General features: G+C 45.6%; 8 protein-coding genes and 1 non-coding gene across 9 annotated transcripts; 6 read left to right on the forward strand and 3 right to left on the reverse strand.

The window, feature by feature from the left end:
- Positions 1-411: 411 nt before the first annotated feature.
- VTP01DRAFT_2464 (uncharacterized protein) lies at positions 412-2196 on the forward strand (the record flags this gene model as incomplete). The annotated part of the gene is made up of 4 exons (XM_069380928.1): positions 412-419; positions 490-657; positions 722-885; positions 950-2196. The coding sequence occupies 4 exons, from the start codon at positions 412-414 to the stop codon at positions 2194-2196; spliced, it is 1587 nt and encodes a 528-aa protein (XP_069237240.1).
- A 263-nt stretch (positions 2197-2459) lies between these two features.
- On the reverse strand, positions 2460-3243 carry VTP01DRAFT_2465 (60S ribosomal protein eL13; the record flags this gene model as incomplete). The annotated part of the gene is made up of 3 exons (XM_069380929.1): positions 2460-2468; positions 2550-2756; positions 2824-3243. The coding sequence occupies 3 exons, from the start codon at positions 3241-3243 to the stop codon at positions 2460-2462; spliced, it is 636 nt and encodes a 211-aa protein (XP_069237241.1).
- Positions 3244-4627: 1384 nt separating this feature from the next.
- On the forward strand, positions 4628-5776 carry VTP01DRAFT_2466 (uncharacterized protein; the record flags this gene model as incomplete). Its single annotated transcript, XM_069380930.1, has 3 exons — positions 4628-5259; positions 5322-5595; positions 5663-5776. The coding sequence occupies 3 exons, from the start codon at positions 4628-4630 to the stop codon at positions 5774-5776; spliced, it is 1020 nt and encodes a 339-aa protein (XP_069237242.1).
- A 1466-nt stretch (positions 5777-7242) lies between these two features.
- VTP01DRAFT_2467 (uncharacterized protein) lies at positions 7243-9492 on the forward strand (the record flags this gene model as incomplete). Its single annotated transcript, XM_069380931.1, has 1 exon — positions 7243-9492. One exon carries the CDS (start codon positions 7243-7245, stop codon positions 9490-9492), a length of 2250 nt encoding a protein of 749 aa, XP_069237243.1.
- Positions 9493-9983: 491 nt separating this feature from the next.
- On the forward strand, positions 9984-11830 carry VTP01DRAFT_2468 (uncharacterized protein; the record flags this gene model as incomplete). The annotated part of the gene is made up of 7 exons (XM_069380932.1): positions 9984-10077; positions 10138-10352; positions 10483-10563; positions 10626-10730; positions 10804-11123; positions 11188-11315; positions 11376-11830. The coding sequence occupies 7 exons, from the start codon at positions 9984-9986 to the stop codon at positions 11828-11830; spliced, it is 1398 nt and encodes a 465-aa protein (XP_069237244.1).
- A 220-nt stretch (positions 11831-12050) lies between these two features.
- On the reverse strand, positions 12051-13327 carry VTP01DRAFT_2469 (uncharacterized protein; the record flags this gene model as incomplete). Its single annotated transcript, XM_069380933.1, has 5 exons — positions 12051-12226; positions 12301-12384; positions 12446-12727; positions 12787-13228; positions 13292-13327. 5 exons carry the CDS (start codon positions 13325-13327, stop codon positions 12051-12053), a joined length of 1020 nt encoding a protein of 339 aa, XP_069237245.1.
- A 920-nt stretch (positions 13328-14247) lies between these two features.
- Positions 14248-16430, forward strand: VTP01DRAFT_2470 (uncharacterized protein; the record flags this gene model as incomplete). Its single annotated transcript, XM_069380935.1, has 9 exons — positions 14248-14562; positions 14635-14707; positions 14773-14888; positions 14950-15106; positions 15174-15505; positions 15575-15602; positions 15677-15735; positions 15806-15925; positions 16002-16430. The coding sequence occupies 9 exons, from the start codon at positions 14248-14250 to the stop codon at positions 16428-16430; spliced, it is 1629 nt and encodes a 542-aa protein (XP_069237246.1).
- A 2362-nt stretch (positions 16431-18792) lies between these two features.
- On the reverse strand, positions 18793-18874 carry VTP01DRAFT_t71. The gene has a single exon. It is a non-coding gene; the product is annotated as a tRNA-Leu (tRNA).
- A 1636-nt stretch (positions 18875-20510) lies between these two features.
- On the forward strand, positions 20511-21494 carry VTP01DRAFT_2471 (uncharacterized protein; the record flags this gene model as incomplete). The annotated part of the gene is made up of 1 exon (XM_069380936.1): positions 20511-21494. One exon carries the CDS (start codon positions 20511-20513, stop codon positions 21492-21494), a length of 984 nt encoding a protein of 327 aa, XP_069237247.1.
- Between the last annotated feature and the right edge of the window lie 88 nt (positions 21495-21582).

Genomic DNA, 21582 nt, shown 5'->3' on the forward strand with positions numbered 1-21582 from the left:
GCGTTTCGCTTTCTCATTGCGGACCTGCTGGCTTCAGGCAAACTTTTTTTTGTCTGCCTGCGAAAAAGTTTGCATACTGCACCTTTTTTTTTCTTTCTTTTTTGACAAGCTCTGCCGCTTCGCAGAACGCGGACGCAAAGGACTGATCTCGGGTGACCATAGAGAACAAGATCATACACTGAAAGTGCACCACCGTACTGCCACTGCTGTCAGAGTTTTGAGGCGATCTTGCCGAACATACCCTTCAAATCTCACGCGTACTTTTTTTCCTTCTCCCCCCCTCTCATACGCACACACGCACACATACACAAACACACATATCATTTACCGTTATACTCTTTTTCTCGCATCCCTAACTACCTGTGTACATACCGCTTTCTTCATAGCTATCTTTTTTCTAGTTCTTAAATCATGGCAGGGTAAGTTTGTGAGAAAGGGCTGCCAGATTAAAACTTGTATGTTTTGACACCAAATGGTCTCCCAAATCAGAATCACTGTTGCACACCACGACGGAAATCAAGACTCTTTTGCATACCAACACACTCGACGGAAAAGCGTCACCGAAGAACAAATCAGCCACTTTCTGGCACCCTCCCCGTCATCCAGCGACCCTTCAGTGGAGGACCTGACCACCGAAATGCAAGAATACATGTTAAGGTGGGTTGAAAATAGCTTGAAATTCTGACCTGTGTAGTCCAAATCTGATTGGTATTGGCTTTAGAGAAACAATGGCACCGTGGTTAGGAGCATGGTCTGCAGATCAAAGCAACGTCGCTCACGGAAACAATGATCCTACATTTGGAGCTCAAGGTCTGTTTGATTTGGAGCAACTGTTCGTGCCTGACGAGCAGGTCAACGCCGAGCTTTACGATGAGATCACGTTTGGTGAGTTGGGAACTTATCAAAGCCACACTCGTTCGTGTGCAGTCTCCTTATATCCTCTGTCTAGTACCAGAAGAACCATTGTCATTAAACCCGGCTGCGTTGTCTTCGACAGAATCTACACCTGTGGCGAGCCCGCAGGCCGAAGCCGTACCTGTCCTCCCATCTACTGTTGCTGAAATGCCAATAGTTGAAAACAGAAAGCGGCGAAGATCAAGTTGTAGCTCCTCTGAGGATGAGGACGAGGATGAAGATTCTTCTTCAGAGTCAGAGACAGAGCAAGTACCTTACCAGGCATGCTCCTACAGCAACAACAATAACAACAAGGTCCAGAAGTGGGCAAGGTACTCTGACGATTCCAGCAGCTCTGATTCGGATTCCGAGTCTGAGGATGAGGAGCGCCCCTCAGGTGCGGGCACGCCAGCAAGCATCATCCACGAATCATCTTATGCTTACATGCACAAGCGTCAAATGGAGGAGACATTGCTGCAAAAGATCACCCAGCAGCTCCATCAAGATAAGTTACCTGGTATCTTGTCCATTCTGTCGTCTGAGACAAGCGCCGGTGGCCAGAACAGCGACGAAGTGGAAATCGACTTGTCGCGTCTTGCACGTGACCAGCTCGTGCGCTTACTCTGTTACGTAGAAGCATGCATTGTCGAACAGAATGGTGGGCCGGCCGTCAATCTTTCTGACTACGTCGCACATTCTCCGCAACAGCAGCCAGCCAAGCGTTCACGACCGGCTGCTGCTGCATCCATTGACTCCAGCGACGAAAGCGACGTGGAGCCACAACCGCGTCAGCGTCGACGACGACGACAGCGCCAGGGACGGGGAACAACATCCGGAAAAAAGTCGAGACGGTTATCACAAGAAGACGAAGACGACGACGATGAAGGACCGATCTCCATGGCGTCGCTCACGAAGCGTACGCGCCGCAAGGCAGGAGGAGGACGCGGTAAAAAGTCAGATGACACAGCCGCCGTTGTTTCCAACTCTGCGCTGGACCGCATTCCAAGGACAGATAGCATTGCTGTGACTCGACCAAAGCGGAGGGCAGCACTCCAAAAGAAGAACCAGTTTGAAGATGTCGCGTCCGACATCGAGGGTAGCGACGATGGTACATTGATTGTCTTTGGTGACGAGCAGATGGATTTCCGTGTGACTGACAACAAAACTATCGTGCATGAAAGCTCCGGCAGCAGCAATAGCAATGCATCTGCTGAGCCTGTCATTGTAAGCACCACCACCACCATGACGGTCGTTGCAGACGACGATGACGATGAAGATGAGGAAATCGATATCATGTTATAAAATTTAGCACACAAAAGAAAAAAGTTTTGCATTTCTCCCAACCCACATTGTTGTATATCTATCATCTCTCCATATCTCAAATTATAATAAAAAGTTCACTATTTGCTTTCCATGTATTCTATAAACTCTGGTGTTCGTCCTCCACTGCCGTTGTTCTATCGATGAAACCCAATACCAACACACACAGAGAATAATGTGAGGGTAAAACGAACAGGCAAAGACCGTTGTTTATTTGCTGTCACAATGGCTGTCAAAAGACAAGATTATTTCTTCTGCAAAGATTGAAAAAAAAAGGAAAGACAGCATGTTAGTGCAAACCATCGGGATATCCAGTCTATACTTGACGCTCTTACCTTGTTAGCCTCCTCTTCAGCCTTCTGGCGAGCAAGCTTCTCACGGTAGCCCCAGGTGCGGGCATCCTTGCGAGCTTCCTTGAGCTTGTCGAAAGCAGAGACGTTCTTCTCTTCGGCAGAGATGGCACGAGCCTCGGGGACGTTGCTGACCTGCTCAATGGGAAGGATAGCGCCACGGAATTGAACAGCAGAAGCGAGCTCGGCAGCCTATAAGGTAGTGGATCCGTGATTATCAGTCCTGCAAAGATGATAACAAAACATTTTTCGATCGTACCTCAGAGTCACCCTTCTTGGGCTTGCCAGCCTTGCGAGGGAAAACGATGAGCTTGGCCTTGTAAGCCTTGAGACGCTGGACGTTCAATTCGAGCGACTCCTGGGAGCGGTTGCGGCGGCGGTGGTCGACGGCAATGCCGATGGTGCGAGCAACTTTGCGGTTAATGCCGGCTTCCTTCAATTCCTCGAGAGTGAAGCCACGGCCAGCACGGAGCTTCATGTTGTAGCGCAAGGTGGGGCAGCGAACGGCAGGGCGCAAAAGACCATCGACGGGTCTAGGGGCAATGCGGGCAGCCTTTTGAATGCGTGCAATTCTTCTGGACTTTTTACGGCCGGGCTGATCGAACCAGGTCTTTACGCGGCGTTGCCATTGCTTACGAAAGTGCTGGTTGGGCAACTGGTTGTTGTGCTTCAACACCATTGTCTGTCGATTGATCCAATTGGAATTGAAAAATGTTAATGTTAGCATTCAGCGTGGCTCATGTTATAGTTGATCTGCAAAGCTGCCCCTATCTCCCATCCAGCACTTTGTATCCATATTGATCGATCGATATCCGGATGGATGCAAGGCAGTTGCGATATGATAAGGTGATACGTACGAATTACCAGCGGGAAGAGAGGCTGTTCGTCAGCTTGCTAATCCGTCCGTATTGGCTGGCTGACACTGCAGCAGAGCAGTACTCTCACCCGCCCGCCCCCCTCCCCAATGTAACTCAGCACTGTTAATGCGAAAAATCACACAGTGTTGCAACCCCACTATATTTTTCTAATGAAGAGTAACCTCCTCATTCTAGCTATCACACTCACGACAATACTAAGTCACTGCAGTGCCATGTTTCACGCTAAGTGCAGCCAGTACCTTTTTAAAAGTGATTGGATGTGCACAGTCTGTTGTAGTACATATGTAGTCTTATCATCCACATAACCTGAGAAGATCTTCCTTCTTAAACAATCAGAGACATATCTCGCATCTGGTTCCCTCGAAGGCAATTGATTGGGTGCTTGCTGCTACGGGGGAGGATTAGGTCCTAACTCGTTTTGGACGACGTACCTAGATTGATCTTTCGATGGATTCATACCCACCGTGGGAAGCCTCCGACAGACGTTTGATATATCACCAGTTCTGCTGCAATAATAATGGTGGCGAGACCTCCGAATGAATTTTGAAGTGACCCGTTGCTATTATCTGATGGAAGTTTCGTAAACTGCAACAAAAAACATCGAGATTATGCTTAGTCAGTCACTATATCTACTACAGAGAGAGAATGCATTCGTTTCGCCTTCATGTACTGTATCATGTGCTTCTCCTCCTTCTTGGAGCTTTGCAGCGGACAAGATAAACTTAGTAGAATCGATTTTTTGCAATAAACTTTCAATTTCGCGAATTCGAATTTCCTTATCCAGTTCAGACTGAGAAAGAAAAAGAAAAGAAAGAAATCGTAAATGTAGCTCCATGACATATTACTGCAATTGATGAGCTACGGCTCTAAACGCAAACGCTAGGGCAGTATGCATAGATAATGTGACTTTTAACGCTCGACCACGTTTTTTGGCAGATGTTCCTGATATGTAAACTTGACGACGTCAGCTGCAGCGTCGGATCGGCAGGGTCGCCGTGATGCCAAGGTCAAAAGTTTTGAGCGCACAAACGCTGATTGGCCAAAAGTGGCGGAAAATCTAATGGACCAGTTGTGGAGACTCAAAAACTGACAAAGAAAACAACATTGGGGACAACCGAAAACGTGCGACCCTTTTTTTATTTACTAATCTTTTCATTCCCACGCACTTACACCTTGTACCCAAAAATGGGAGACTTCATATATAATGCAGGAGACAGCAAGCAGCAGCAGCAGCTATTTCCATACGGCACAACGCCTCCACACTCGTCATCAACCTCACCGCCTCTCCAATTCATGCCTTCAGACGACGACCAGGGCGATATTTCCATGTTAACAGACCAGTCCTGCTGGCAGAATCCTGCTGCGCTTACCAACCCAGCATCCTGCGACTTGCAAGATATCCTGCTGTACTATCGCTCGCAGCCCGAATTGCTTCGTCTCATATTACTCAGTAAAGTCGAGGAAGATAAACGGCGGACAGAGGAAGCCCGGCTCCGGGCAAAGGAACTCGACATGCTCTTGTTGCAACAGCAACAAGAACTCGTTGCCAATGGCTTGGCGACTGCAGACCCAACATCCTTGCTATCCCAACAACAACAACAACAACAACAACAGCAATTATTTGCTACAAGTGATACTAAAACAGTAACGACGACGGCAGGACCGACGAGCTCACCGCAAACCATACCTCGAAGAAGCTCGTCTGCGCTTGGGTACCCGGACGAACCGGTACCGGGACTGGAAGATCCCAACGCCTTCTCGCCCACAACCACCCTTTCGTCATCATCTACGCCCAACTCATTTTTACATCTTGCAAGGTACGCAGGTACAACTGTAATGGCAAATCACTGTCAGGATTAATAATCAGCTGCTCGAATAGCAACTATGCATCCTCCATGATGACTTTGCCTGAAGGTCAGGCACCGCAACAGTCTTCCAGTGTAGAGACCGAAAGCATGGATAATAGTGCATGTCAACAGCAGCAGCAACAGAAACCGCCTAGACGCAGACGAGAGATGCAGGCCATCACCAAAATTGTCGAAACACGGGAAAATCCATACGTTGATGGATACTTTTGGAAGAATAACGGCAACACTGTGCAAAAGAAGACTGGCAACAAGAGTATATACTACAAGTGTTCCAACAGCAGCAAGGTATGTAGGACTAGAGTCTTTTTCTTTTTTGGACACTTCTGTTATCTAACGCTAAATGCCATTGCAGGGCTGTCCTGTGAATAAGACTGTCATGTGGAAAGAGAACGGCGAGTATCTCATAAAATATCGAGGAGAGCATCTTCCGGAATGTGGCAAGGTTCAACGCATCGTGGACGTGTAAAAGAGAAAAAAAAAAAGAATAGAAGGGCAAAATATGTATATTTTGTATAGTAGGTAGAAAGACTTGATGATCATACCCCATCTCCATGCATATTCTGTTGCTGTAACTCCATACTTTTTTCTCCACATTTTTTCTCTTATCATCTCCTTTCCTCTTCTTCTCCACCATCTCTCCCCCGTTCCTCTTATCTCGTTTCATCCTCGCCTCCTCCTCGCTCCTTCCCCATCTGATTCTAAGATTAAAAATCACAGCAAATCAGTTACACCACACGTCAGTCAGACCACGCATTTTGGGGAGCCGCCAGTTACCCAAAAAAATGAAACGCAGCGAAGCAATGGGCGGATATTGATGTGTATGCAGATCCAGCAGTAAAGATCAGCCATAGATATCAGCCAGCGAAAAAAAAAAGTCTAAACTAGGCAAAGTAACTCGAGAGAAGTTAAGAGCAGCAGCGCTGCCCCACCACCATTTCCTGTTGTGCAAAAATCGGAGTGCTGCTTGGCTTGGTCCTCCTCCTCCTCCTCCACTATTCTCGCTCTCTGTATGCGCTGTGTGTCATTTCAGGGTCCATTGAGTTTGTTACAAAGATGGGATGCAAGGTCAACAAGGTTGGGGCTATTTTTCTCCATCTCTTTCTCTCTCAATACGCCTTCACATGTCACTGTTGACAATGTGCTGATATTACAGGCTGTGGACCTGGAATATACAGTGTATTTTTTTTTTCGACTGTCCACAAGCATCATTCATGTATTGATGGTTTGCACCCTTTTGTCGGGCAAGAAATCATCGCAACTTTGATTGGCCAATAGCAGTCGCCCCCATCCCCCAAAACGAAAACGAGAGACATGGCGAGAAATACCAACGGCTACTTTCGGCCGGCCTTTTTTATTCTCTCTACTACTCTGGAGCCGAGATCGTTTCCCAGTCAGTTGTTTCTATACTGCTCCCTTTTCTTTTATTTTCTAGTCTATTCCTCTCTCTCGCCAGGATCGCTCCTCCATCCACCACCGCCGCCGCCGCCCCCAACTTTTGTCTTGTCAACCACCGGCATGTTTGCTACCTTAGAGTTACCGATTCGAGGTATAACAGACCGATTGGACAACACGCACACAAATACAAATATCAACTCATCTCTGCGTGCTGCTCTAGATGACAGCAGGCACAAGCGACTCAAAGTAGGACGAGCCTGTCAGCCTTGTCGTATGAAAAAGATTAAGGTACAAGATTTTAGTTTCAGTGTGTGTCTCTCGATCAGCTTGTAACTAACAAGTATTAAGTGCGACGGCAAGCAGCCTTGTATGCAGGCAAGTAACAAACTTGTTCGAAAATATGGTTGCTTTTATCGTTAACTAATACCGATTTCAACAGTGCAAAGGTTGGACTAGGAGAACAGAACGAAATTCATTGTTATTTGCTGGGTAGAACTAACGTGGAGATTCTGTTATGCAGCTCGACGACGCAAATGCATGTATTTTAAAAACACAGACGAGACATACATCAAGCTCGATCCGGTTGTCGAGCCATCCGGGATTGCAGATGGGTTTCTTCAAGAGATCGCAGAACAGGTCAAGGACCAACAGCAGCAGTTGCATAATCGCCGGCGTCAAGCAACCGCTTCATCATCAGAAAATATATTTCTAGCAGACAAACCCGATTCGTTGTTTGCCGGAGGAGGAGGGGTAGTAGAAAAAGCAGGAGACTCATCATCGCACAGCGTGAATTCGCAGCAACCAGTAACACGGCCAGACAAAATGATCGAGCTACTCACAGACGGTCTAGTGCGATTGTCGCTACATCGAGACGGCACGAGGTTAGGTGGCGATAATGTCACTCCTTGGCGCAACTATGGAGATTTTGTCCGATGGTCGCCTGAACCCCCCTTGCCTAGTTACTACACTGCACCCATCGACATGCCGTCGCGTCAGGTCCAAGAGCATCTTATCAATGTATTTTTCACGCATTGCAACAACATATCACCCATCATCTCGCGAAGCATGTTTTTCGATCAGCTCAACGTGAAAGGCCCGATCATTACACCACTGCTGCTAAACATCATGTATGCACACGCTGCCAAGCACGTTGATGATCCCAGTTTCCGCTCGGATCCAAACGACCCTTCGACGCAAGGAAACCTTTTCTACAACAGAGCGCGCCGCCTTGTCGATGATTTTATGGATATCCCGCGGGTCAGCACCGTGATTGCGCTGCTTTACATGGCATCGTACGATTACGAGTCGCCCTACGGAGAAACACGCTTGCGGTCCAGCAGAGCATGGATGTACAGTGGCATGGCAGTGCGCATGTGTCTTGAGCTTGGCCTGCACACGGCCAACTATAGCAGCCAAATGTCACAGTTTGACATTGACTTACGAAAGCGAGTATTGTGGACATGCTACGTTATGGACAAGCTAGAGAGCTGCATGACCGAACGACCGTGGATGCTTAGGGCAAAGGACATTTCACTTGACTTCCCCACACCTTTGCCAGAGGATGATGCGGCAGAGCGATGTGTTTTGGAAGGATTCGGGCAGCTGTGTCGTTTGCTGATGCTAGTGGAGAAGGTTATCCAGTTCTTTGCGTACGATAACAAGGGTCGCAGCGTGTGGACCATGGAAGAGGAGAATCAGACGCTTCGTTTTCTAGATGAAATCCAACAATGGCGAGAGAACTTACCTGCAAGCCTAAAATGGTCACCGAGTGATACATCCAGCAGCCTATTTATTACATCCATGCCTGCATCCGCGATTGTCGCAAACTTGCACCTAGTTGCATACGACTTGGAGCTATCGCTCGTCATGTGCAGTCGGTTCCAGGACGAGCGTTTACATCGAGAGAGGAGACGAGCCCTGGCAAACACCATCACGCATCTTGTTAACTTGACTGTCACACATCCGCGACTCATGTATACCTTTGCATTATCTGCATTCTCGGGCATATTTGCAGCATTGACGCATGCCTCTGAATTCGATCATCCTGTAATGGAAGTTGCGCAGGAGGCAAAGATGCAGTTCCGCAAGAGCTTGGAAAGCGTGCGAGCTATCGTGGAACGTATTCCTATTCGTGATATGCGCAACTTTGCACGGCTCGTGGATCTGACGTTGCAGCCGACGACGCCGAATTCAATGGCTGCGTTCACAGCAGCAGCGGTGGCATCCTCTGCTAGCAATGGTCCTTCACCATCGCCTTCGTACGCCAATGCATTCACAGCTATCAGCGATCTCTGCAACAAAGACGATAGTTCTCACCAGCGTGTAATGACTCCATCACCGATGCATCTATTTGCCAGCCAACACGATATGGCCTCCGTCGCAGCCGCGGCAGCGGCAACAGGCACGTCTGTCATGGATACGCATCCAGTTTCTAGCAGTACATATACACCACTGCGCACATCGACCGCAGCAGAGCACTCTACTGCATCATTTACTTCGCTGTTGCCCACGACATTTGCATTTAATTCTACAACATTCTCCCCCTCCACTTCCTCTGCAGTCAGCACACATGTACACACGCCGTCCACGACGGCAGCAGCAGCAGCGGCAGCGGCAACCATTGCTGCAACAACGGCTCCTGCAAGCAGCAGTACACCGATACCGTCGGCTGTCTCTATGGGGACGCCGTCACCTTCGTCATCCCACAAGAACATTGAACCTGCAGATTATACTTTTGAACTTATATCCGTGGCGGACGAATGGGCACGATCTCTCATGTATCAATAGAAATCGCATATCCTTTCCTTTCACTTTCTCTCTACATTGCTGTTTGTTGTTCCTTTCCTTTTCCCCTCTCTCCTATCTGTTTTTCTGCTTCTTTTAATGTACATATATTATTAAAAACCGGAAAACTGTCGTCGTGAATGTTTCTTTAGGAAAAAAAAAGGAATCTGTTATCCAAGTTCAAATTTAACAGCACCTTGCTGCTCAAAGTTTTGCCGTTTTAGCGATGCTGCTATGTATTAATGACGATGAAGATTTGCTACAAGGAGAGCTATAGTAACACACAAATTAGGAGACACTCTCACCATGCTTCTGCTGCTGCTGCTTTCTAGGGTGCAGATTTATATAAGATCAATTCCTGGACCGGGGACCTTACTCTTCTTTTTCCTTTCCCTTTTACAGCGGTCTATTCTAATAGTTATTCTTGGGCCCTCCCCACCACCTGCACCCTCCCTTCCATTTTCGGACACCATTCCTCTCGTTCATTGACTAGCATGCTGCGCATAGTACTATTTATTCTACTGTTTATTTCTTTGGCTGTCGCGGCGGCCAAATCATCCTTGACGGGTCGATTTGTCCACGTTACAGGTGAGAGCATTCTAGCAGTAAAAGCTCAAAATGCCCAAACAAACCAAAAAAAAATTGTAGATTTTCACTTGGACCCTTATTACAAGCCAGGCACGGATGTTAAACATCGTTGCCACCGCCACGAAGATGATGGCAAATATGGTGACGATGACGATGATGATGACAGTGATAGCGACGAGGATGATAACGATGACGAGGATGACGACGACGATAATTCGCTTGTACCGGGACCGCTCGGTGCAGTAGGCACAAAGTGCGATTCGCCTCCAGCGTTGGTAATAAGTTGTGCATGCGTGCATTAATTTGGAAATGATTGGAAGCAGCACTGATCATCTAACCCCCCCTTTAACGTTTGAATTCAATATAATTTAACATGCATCTTTATTTATCCGCGCGCCCTATTAGATCGACCTGACTTTTGACTTTATTAAAACCAAGTTGCAAGATGTCGACTTTGTCATTTACACCGGCGACTCTGCGAGACACGTGCGTTTTTTTTTTTCAGGTGCGCACTTTGTTATTCTTGCACTAACTCAAATTGTTGTTAGGACCGTGATGAGGATTTGCCACGCACTTTGGATGAGGTCATGTCGGCTCAAAAGACGATCGTAAAGTATTTTGAGGAGAGCTACAGCAATTCATCTATCAAGATTGTGAGTTTATTAAATTCTTGACATTGGGCGTAATGTACAACAAGGTTTAACTAACGTGAGAGTTGACAAAAAGCTCCCAGTGATTGGCAACAACGATGTGCATCCGCACAATTCCGCCTCTGCAAATGATAAGCAGTACGGCATGATTCAAGATATCTGGGAGCCATTTGGTCTCAACATTACCCGAGACTTTGCATATGGCGGGTACTTTATGCAAGATGTGATACCCGGTAAAATCCGCACCATCCACACCAACACCATGCTGTTTTACAATGACAATGATGGAGACACCGCAAAGTGCGACCAAAGTGACAGCGCGGGCGCGTTGCACTTGAAGTGGCTGCATCGAGTTTTGGAGGATTCACGATCAATTGGATACAGAGTTTACATCCTGTAAAGTCTCTCAATGGATAGTCGTCGGTTGGTTTTTTGAGCATTGACCTGTCCTTTACACTAGGGCACATATACCTCCACATACGAAGAAGGACAAGTCGTACTACTCGGACACTTGCCTGGAGGGCTACTTTCAGCTGCTGGCAGATTACAAAGAAACTATCGCGGCGCACTTTGCAGGCCATTACAATCGTAAGTTACAAGTGTCACTCTAGGTACCATATACCGAGAGAATTCATGCAAAACTGCTAGGTGATATTCTGAGCGTGGTGTACAGGGACAAGGATGGCAACATTGAACAGGCTGGAGCTGTTACCAAGAAAAAGCGAGCTATCAGCAAGGCGGATCTCGAGCGCGGTGACTTTATCATTCCTTGCTTTAACTCTCCGTCCATTATCCCTGCCGTCAATCCGGCCATCCGCGTTTTTGAATACGAAACCGATGGAGACAAGTACCCTATAGGCACTATCCGCGACTGGTACCAGTATTACGTCAATCTGAGCGGTACAAACAACGGGCGCGACGGCAAGGTCGATTTCCAGCTCGAGTACCAGGCTTCCAAGATATTCAACATTGATCACTTTGATGCAGATGGTATGCAGACTGTCTTTCAGGGCATCCGAACCGACAATCACTTGGTTCAAATGTACGATCAACACATGTCCGTTAGCACAAAGCTGGATGACGACAATGATGACGATGAATAAAGAATCGATAAATTAATCAATAACTATCCTAATAGAAGAATAAATGCATAGTTACAGAAGTGTGGCAAACGAAAATGATTCACAGAAAGCGATCATCATTGTCTCGACAAGGCAATCTTTCTTACATTTGTACACAACTTATCTTGGCAAGTTGCATTTTATAAAGTGGGGATTCTACATGATATTTTTCCAGTCGTATTCTACCAAAACTACATCCTCCTTACAACTTTTCAGTCATTTCGGGAACAGCCTTGAACAAGTCTTCAACAAGACCATAGTCGGCGACTTGGAAGATGGGTGCGTCCGCATCCTTGTTAATAGCGACGATAGTCTTGGAGTCCTTCATACCAGCAAGATGCTGGATGGCACCAGAGATACCAACAGCAATGTACAATTCTAAAATCGCATTGTGTGCGTGTCTCATGTTAGTAACCAGTGATAAATCAATAGACATACTATCAGATACATGCCTGGAGCAACGATTTTACCGGTCTGACCAACTTGGAGTGAGTTGTCGACGAAGCCAGCATCGACAGCGGCGCGGGAGGCACCGACTAGAAGTGATCATGAATCGTCGAGTCTAAGCTGGAAATTTTAAACCAAAAAGAAACTTACCGGCAGCACCGATCTTGTCAGCCAAGTCGTAAAGGAGCTTAAAGTTCTCGCCGTTCTTGAGACCACGACCACCGCTGATGATGCGGTTGGCAGAACCCAACTCGGGACGGTCGCTCTTTTGGATATCTTCGCTCAACCATTCAGTGAGCTCGGATTTTTCGGCTTCTGGAGCGGCCTCGATGGCAACGGCGTCGCCAGTCTCGGAAGCAGCTTCAAAAGCAGTGCCACGGACGGTGACAAACTTTACATTGTCGTTGGTCTTTACGGTAGCAATCGCGTTGCCTAAATAAAAACAATTAGACAAAAGAAACCATTCCTTTGCGATCGCGTTTGAGCCATACCTGCATAGATGGGGCGTACAAAGGTATCCTCGCTCTCAACTTTGGTGATATCTGATACGGGAGCGACGTCCAAGAGGGCAGCGGCGCGGGGGAAAATGTTCTTGCCAAAGGCAGTGTGACCAGTAACCAAGTGGGTGAAGCCGTACTTCTTTTGTACCTCGACCAAGAGGGGAGCGAACGACTCGGGAAGGCCGTTTGCATAGGCTGCGTCGGTAGCAGTCAGGACCTTGGACACGCCCTTGTACTTTGCAATGGTTTGAGCGACGCTCTCGGGGGCGTCGCCGGCAACGAGAGCTGTCACTGGGCCACCCAACTGTTTAGCAGCTGAGAGGGCATTCAAGGTGGCACCACCGATTTTGCCATCCTTGTGCTCGACCACGAGAAGTGTGTTGACCGCATCCGCGCCGGTTGCGTAGAAGCGCTGGTACAAGAAAGGTCGGGTCTATGCATCGTTCCTGTTTAGCTTGCTCTCGTGTGTGATTGCTGCATACTCGCAATGATATACCTGGAGGGCAATGCGAGTGCTGGTTCTGGCAAACATTGTAAGGTACGGAAGCAGGGGTGGGACCGTGAGTAAAAAGATGTCAAAGCGAGCCCAAATCTTTGCCAATTTCATATGATAATTTCCCAGCAGATCTCTTTCTGAGTGTCGCTTCATCTTGATTGTCTTTACCGTCTCTTTTCATATCTTTAAGGAATAAAACTGTCTTTTGTAAGGCGATTTCTTATATATTGCTATATGCTAGGTGTCTTGAACTGTAAGATGCCGTGCGTTTTGCTAATACTCTTGTTTCCCAAGGATGCAAACTGACAGCGTTGAAATAATATCTGATGTGTTGATGGACAGAGTTACAGAATACTGGCATCCCTGGAAACAGTGTAGTGTAATAATTAAACGGGTCGTTGCATTTACAAATGCTCATTTGCTGTCCTTGGCTCCAATGCTGGGAAATATTAGAACATTGATGGCCATTATTCTCTTTTTCCTATCGTTTGCCTTTGTACACTTTTATCTATCTCAAATAATACTTATTTGTATCATTGCTGATGGCATTTTCAATACTTGGATATCTACCTATATGAAGAGGATATTGTCGTTAGTTAGCAGGCCGTTGAATAAGGTATTTCCCAAAGATGGAGAGAATTAAGGGGAGAATTAAGGTATGGTATGGAAAAACGGGAACACATTGGTCGCGATCGTGCAGGCCAATGTGACGTTTGGGAAAGTGGTCCTGTCGGGAGGAGGTACAGAAGAAAGAAGAAACGGACAACAGGAAGCATCAACAGATGGGTGCGCGGTAAACAATCTGGGCATTCTCCGTCGGCACAAGTTTGCTCGCAAAAGCGCGATCATGTATTTTTGACCGTGGCACAAAAAATGCCGCCGCTGCAGAGTAAGACAGTAATATATATAAGGAGTTTGGACAGAATGGATGATGAAAGGTTTTCTACGAAAAGAACATGCCGCTCGTCTCAACGCTGGTCAACACAACCAATTCTGTTAATTTCAAGCGGATTATTGATCTCTATACCCAAATCATACTTCCCCGGCTGCAGCGCAACAAGGGCGCGCTGGTTTTTTTGGGAGCTGCCACGGCCTTGACTCTTGTGCTGTTCAGATTGTATCAGAGAATTAGCAAGCCGCCAGCACACCTCCGGCACCTTCCCTACTGCAATCTGTTTGCTTGCTTGAAATACTACATTGGCGACGGGTTCGTCGAAAACTATTCTAAAGAAGTTATTCTGCCGACTGTCCAAAAGAATGCCGTATTCGCCGTAAGAAAAGAAAAAATTGCAAGCTGATCACTTGTCCAAGATATTGTTACTCAACAATCTCATTCTTTACAGCGTTTCACTGCAGAAGGCTGGGTAGTGGATATTGCAGATCCAATTGCAGCCAAGCAAATGCTGCTAAAGACAGGTAATCAAAATCTGGCTAACGTGAATTATTACCCTTGTTACTAAATGCACTTGGGAACACACTAGACGCATTTCCAAAATCGGATACAACAATGGGCGAGCCCGGCACATTGATTCAACGGTTTCTAGGCGGACCCAACATTGTATTTCTGAACGGCGCGGACTGGAAACGGCATCGCAAGGTTCGATACCTGACACAATGGCTGCTAACGGTATCTTGTAGCCCTAACTTTGTGTTCCCAGATCGCCAATCCTGCTTTCCACCGTGCTTTTCCGGTCAAATTGTTTGGACGCCTGACGCAGACCATGTTTTCAACCATTGAAGAGCTTGGCGAAAAGATCAATGTCATGGATCTCTTTACTCGACTTACCCTGGATGTCATTGGCACTGCAGGATTTGGTACAATCGATATATAACTATAACTCATGACAATGAGTTTATTGCTAAAATTCACTGTCCATCCCAGGTTTTAATTTCAATGCATTGACAGATAACAACAATGAATGGGTGCGAGGCTACAATAACATAAAGGAAGGAATGGTCAAACCATTCTTCATTCTATTCCCTACTTTTGATACAACCCTGAGAACCTGGTTCCCGAGTCGAAGGCAGGCACACAAGGATCTTGACGACTTCTTGGCAATGATGGAAAAGATTATCGAGAACAAGCGGTGTGTTATCCGGGAACAAAAGGAAAATAACTCGCTGGAAGACAATGAGAAGGATCTCTTGACGCTCATGATTGAAAGTGAAATGAACGATGGTGACGGTCAAGTCTTGTCCAACGAGGAGCTAAAGGTAGTAAAGAAAATCACTTGAGCTCTTGTAACTGTTGGGTATTGATTGACAAACATGGAACGTATCTAGAGCAACCTTTGCATCTTCTTTTTGGCAGGTATTTTGACAATTTTTACGAAGTTTTCATCGTGTATCCTTGAAAGCTGAATTCATCAAATTTTACTACAAAAGGACACGATACCACCGCATTTGCACTATCTTGCGCATTGTACGAACTCGCCATGAATCCTGTATGTATCTCTTACTTCTATGCAGATGACATTCAATGCTATTAGTGCTTATATGTCTGCGATCTGCTAGGATATCCAAGACAAGGCACGACAGGAGATCATTGATATCCTGGGTGATGATCCGCTAGACGTTCTGCCTACAGTGGAGCAAACGAAACAGATGCCATACTTGAACACAATTATCAAAGAGGTAGATATCAAATGAGCAGCTTTGCTTGATGAAAAATTTACAATGGCTCATTAACACGCGCATTGATTTCTACTAGACGTTACGGCTGCACGATCCACTGTTGACGACAACGTCGCGCAAAGCAACAGAGGATTGCGAGCTGGGAGGCAATTTTATCCCAAAGGGAACGCTCGTTTCCGTCGATATTTACAGTCTCCATCGCAACCCCAAGGTCTGGAAAGATCCACTGCGTTTTGATCCTGACAGGTTTGCACCAGGCGGCGAAGCTGAGCGCCAGCCAGGTTCCGGCATGGCATGGGTTCCCTTTAGCAACGGCGGACGACAATGCATCGGCATGAACTTTAGTCTCGTGCAGCAGCGCGTTGTACTTGCAATGCTGCTGAGAAAGTATACCTTCCATATTCCAAGAGACTGTATACACACGAACGGCATCCAGTCTAGAGGAATAGCCTTTGGCATTATTTCTATCGACGATCTTCTCATTGAATTCAAGAGGAGATACTAGTAGCCGGTTTGATGATACCATCAATGACCTGAGTAAATCTTATTACATCAATAAATATCTCGGTGGACATTGTCACTGGTGAGAAGATATTTTAGAGATCTTGGTGAGAAAGCGGATATGCGCGACTCTATACGAAAGTCCCGGGAAGATAGGACAACAAGCAATGACTATACCGGGTAACCCTTACTACATTTTTAACTTGATCCTTTTATTCCGAAAATCGGTCCATTAATGGACTGACGTCTTCAAAAATATGTAGCTCATTCAATATTGCTAGTATTAAAACCATTTCTTAATACGTAAAAGAACTGCGTCAATAGCATATAGGCAAAAATCTTGGCGCATGAGGAGGGCTACGCTTCGAGTAATGGGCGCTGAAAGATACCAAGCTTGCAGGATTTTGCAGCAGCGGTCCATTATTGGACCGCAAAGACTATTCCCTAAAATCATCGTTCTCTATGACGAGTGACGAAAATAGGTGATGACTTCTACAGAAGAGATATTTTGATGTCTATAAATATTTTTTACAGACTAAGACCTGTTGCATTGATGTAGGAAATGCTTGTGCAATGTTCACGACAAAAGATCATGCAGAAACGCTAGCAGAAACGCTAGCAGAAACAGATCTAAAATGATTGATAGCTCTATCATTGCGCCAGTAGCAGTAGTTATGACTATAGCAATTTGCGATGCATCTAATTATTCTTCAGATATCAGAAAACACAATTATGTGCTCTTGAGACAGAAAAGCATATCGTTATTGGGCAGCAATTAATGCATGAAAACGGTCATTAATGGACCGCCGATCGGATTAGTACCCAATTGACAAAAATATTCATCATTCGCACAACTCAATTTCATAACAATAAAATAATATAAGAGGATGTAAAGGAACGGTCCTGCCAGAAGCGTTTTGTAAATGAAAGAAAGGGAAGATGGCGAAAAAAACGGTGTCGCCCATGGACTATGCTCCTTCATATAAATTAACATTTTTAACCAGCTCGCCCAATAGTTTCCGTTTCCTGCTTTGCAAGTTTATCTTCAATATCATTTCTAAAAGTGCTAAAGATATAACTGCCTAGACAATCAAGAAACAGCCGTATGAACGATATCAACAGACTAATATCAGCAAGCTAATGTGCCTGCGGAAATCCTAGACGACCGCACAACTGATCATTGGACGATGAGACGTGGGCACTATTCCGATCTGTCCATTACTGGACCGTTTCCATGCGTTGATTATTGTCCAAAAAAAAATATGCCTTTTTGGCCGATAGGAATACTTTCTGACGTCTGAAAAATGATTTTGTGGGCCGCAAATTGCCATCGGCAGCATTGCTACCGCTGCAATAGATCAACCATTTTCTCCGGGTCTGTTCCCGCTTGGCATTTTTAATCGTCTTTTGTCGTGGCCATATGGGCAGAGATTCTTAAAGCACGTTAAAAAGGTGTAACGCGGAAAAAATATAGATACTGAAGCATCCTTTCTGAAAACGTAGTTTGTTTTTGTCGAGAAAAATCTTCGTTTTGTGAAGAGTCTTTACGTTTCATTAATGGACCGCTGGAAATTCCGCACACTTGGCATCTTTCGACGACCGTAACTCGAAGTGTATCCATCCCAAGTGGCGAGATATTTTTTTTCTAGATACCACAGATGCAAGTTTTTTATAATATAAAAATTGGTTTTATTACCAGTAATATTGAGGTATCTACGCACATTTGAAGTCGGTCCATTCATGGACCGATTGTCGGAAAAGTGCCCAGATGAAAAGTTTTTATTTCCAGAACATCGCTGTCTCTTTAAAAGCAGACATCGTTAGAGCGAACGACGAAAAAAAGCTGTCTCTCGTCTTAAAGTGTCTCAACATACCTAGTACCTTTTTTTTCCTGGGTTCTTCTACAAAACGTACGAAACATAAATCACACCTATTAGCACCATCAGCAACCGATTGAGCACGCATTATCTACCGTCGTCGTCTACGTCCGTGATAAACCTTGTGGTTCATAGCATCAAAACCATAGTTACAGGGTTACGGCACCTTGGAAAAAAGGAAAAACCTAGAGAATTGATCGAAATATTGTAACGCTGAACTTTTGTGCTGGAGCCTACGGAGAAAAAAGAAACCACGGAGAAGATTGTTGAGAACTGAGAACGGTAGTTAAGTGTCGTTTTTCATGCATCTTGCAAGGTAACTACATTTTTCGCGAAGATAGAAACTAAAATAGATATCATACGTGCAAAATAGAAAAAGTAAACCGTCTAAAGTTGCGAAAAAGGTCTGCTTTCCAAGCAAAAAGAAACCATAGGCATACAACAAATTGGCCAGCGGCCGACAAAAATTCAAAGTATGCAAAAAGATCTTGGTGACAGTGAGATTCGAACTCACGCATCTTTCGATACTACGACCTGAACGTAGCTCCTTAGACCGCTCGGACATGTCACCGCTTGGTTGGGACTTTTTTTTCAATATACCATATAGTATGTCCAAGTGCACTTAAGTCGGGAACATAGCTGCCATAGCGGAATTTTAAATCCGTCATCTCTCTTGTTTGATTTTGTCCCCAAAATGCTGGGATGACCCTCTCCTCGCGTATCTGACGAACGCCGTTTCCCAAGAACTTCCTGGTGGCCGCTGCAGATAAATAAATTAAAGCTTGAAGAAGAATATGGAACCTGAACTGAATGATATGACAAGTTCATTACGCGTCGAGGGCAAGCACTTCTTTTATGTTACTGGAGTTGCTACTATTCCACGTCTATGGTGCCATAGCAATGGCCAATACCAAGAGTTGTAGCTGCGGATCAAAGGATTCAGCAAGAAAATAATGATACAGGATGGAGCAAAATCTGAGGAGGAAAGCAAGGTATATACAACATGAACACATCTACGCGGGTTACGATTCTTCTCGACGAAAGAGGAGATTGGATCGTAAGGCCCGAGTACCAGCTCAGGCGGACAACGGAAAAACTTTACGAAAACTCCCCTCAAATACACGATCGAGTCTAATATTGACAACTTACTCAATGAGTGTCAGGGAAGATCTGAAGTGTGGATACGGACTGGAGATTATAAAAATGAAGCAGATTCTTTGTGTATTGGCGAAGACAGAAGCTAAGGTCGGCGCGGTGGAGAGCATGAAGATCATCTGAATTGATGTAAAAATGAGCAATGAGTACGAGGATACGGTTTCATGGAGACAGCAAAGCTCAATCGTATGAAGGATCCTCGACATTTGCGGATGCTATTCGAAAAGCATGCAATCAATACGAACAAATTACGAAAGGATATACATGTTTCTTCCCCTGTATCATTTAGATTATTATCATGATCATAACAATAAAATTAACTACAACCGATCTTTTGGGTAGTAGCCTGCCCTTTTGATTTGAAGTTCAAATTGTGATGGACCATTGCTTTTCTCACTGATGTTATATATTTTTTAGTGCTCCTCTGTGCTGCTACTTCATGCATTCCACCTCAAAAATCTTGCACAAGTCATCGCACTGCATTGTCATTACAGTCAAGAATACTACGATAATGAATTTGATCCCTCCTTTTCGTGGTAAATCTGGTCTGCAGGAATCAAGCGATTGTTATAGTAGCTCCACAGTAACGTCTTGTATTGCAATAAACTTTTGCTATACAAGCGAAGATGTTCGAACTGTACTATGCTATTCAAGTGCACACGAAAATAGGCCATACATGCACACATAAGTGTGGCAACGCGCTGTGAACTGTATGGTGACAAGAAAGACCACAAAGATTCGAAAGAGGATCAAGTGTTATTTTACTCTTTTTGCTTTTGCTAGGTTGGGCACAACCAATGGAATAAACCACTGTCTATGTTCGTGATCCTTTCTCTGCTATCTCTCTCTCCGCAGGCTCATGATTCAAAACAAGAGGCCTGCGATATATTGTTTGCTTGTTGAAAGGTAACCAAAATATGCGCAGAAAGAAAAGCCGGATAGCAGCCGCGTGAATGATTTTTGCCGGAGACAAACGGGCCGCGAAAGTTTATCCGGCATGGTATATAAAGTTGCATAGAAATCGGGAATTCCAGCTGGTTCCTCTCGTGGTAATGGCGGCGACAACGGACAGCAGCAATAACAGCGACGATTTGAAAAAGCCAAAGATTATTCTGCGGACATACCAAGAGCAGGACCACGAAAGCGTCAATTCATTGTTCACGAGCGTGTACTACGGCCTCGTGCCCGAGGGAATACGGGCTAAACTGTGGGCACCGTTTACGTGGATTGTCTGGCTCGGCGTGTACTCGGCGCTAATGATGGTTGTGCCAACAATGTTTTTCGAGCTGGAGGAAATCGAAACGTCGTGGCCTGCGTTCTTCTTAAAGCTCGGAATATCGTCGCTTTGGGCAATGATTGGGTTCACGTTTCTGTTTCTCCAGACAGAGCGTTTCCAGGTTGTCGAGGAAATTGCAGAGGCCCAGCAAAACGACTTGTCTGATCCTCAAGTGTATTATCTCAACTGGACCAAGGAAGGCGGAAAGGCTGTGCGGAAACCAGAGTCAGAGCAAACACCTTCGCACTTCTGGGTATTGACGGTGGACAGTGTTGTTAGCGGCTTTGTTGGATTGGCGCACTATGATGATAGAGTCATGAACAGACGAAGCAACCCGGGAAACTCGTTCCAGCAAGTAGCAAGCTCCTTTTGCCGAAACGCCGGTCTGCCTATAGCAAGTATATTCAAACCATCATCGGATATCCGTGTATTCGCAGAGCAATCCGAGCCGAAAACTGCAGTCTTACGACGTCTAGTCATTGACAATGATTACCAAAATTGCGGCCTATCTACGCTCATGATCAGCAGAGCGCTTGTTTGGGCAGACGAGCACGGTATTGAAAAAGTGTATGCGCAAACAAGCGAACTCGAATTGACGGCCGAGCAGATCCTCACCAAGCGACACGGATTTAAATTGGTCAAAACGGAGCGTACTGGTTTGCTAGGAGGAAAACGGCTTACTCTAGTGTGCTATGTCAAGGATTGGATCAAGAACAATAGCGATATGAAAAAGAGCTTTTACAAGCCAGTCTCAACATAATGTACCATATTGCATAGATACAAATCATTAGCTATAATTGCTTTCTTGTCATTTTACTATTTATAAGTTAAAACCATTGGTCAATAAC

This window comes from Rhizomucor pusillus (genome assembly GCF_041956525.1).
Source record: "Rhizomucor pusillus strain CBS 183.67 unplaced genomic scaffold VTP01scaffold_13, whole genome shotgun sequence".
NCBI classification, from domain to species: Eukaryota; Fungi; Mucoromycota; class Mucoromycetes; order Mucorales; family Lichtheimiaceae; genus Rhizomucor; species Rhizomucor pusillus.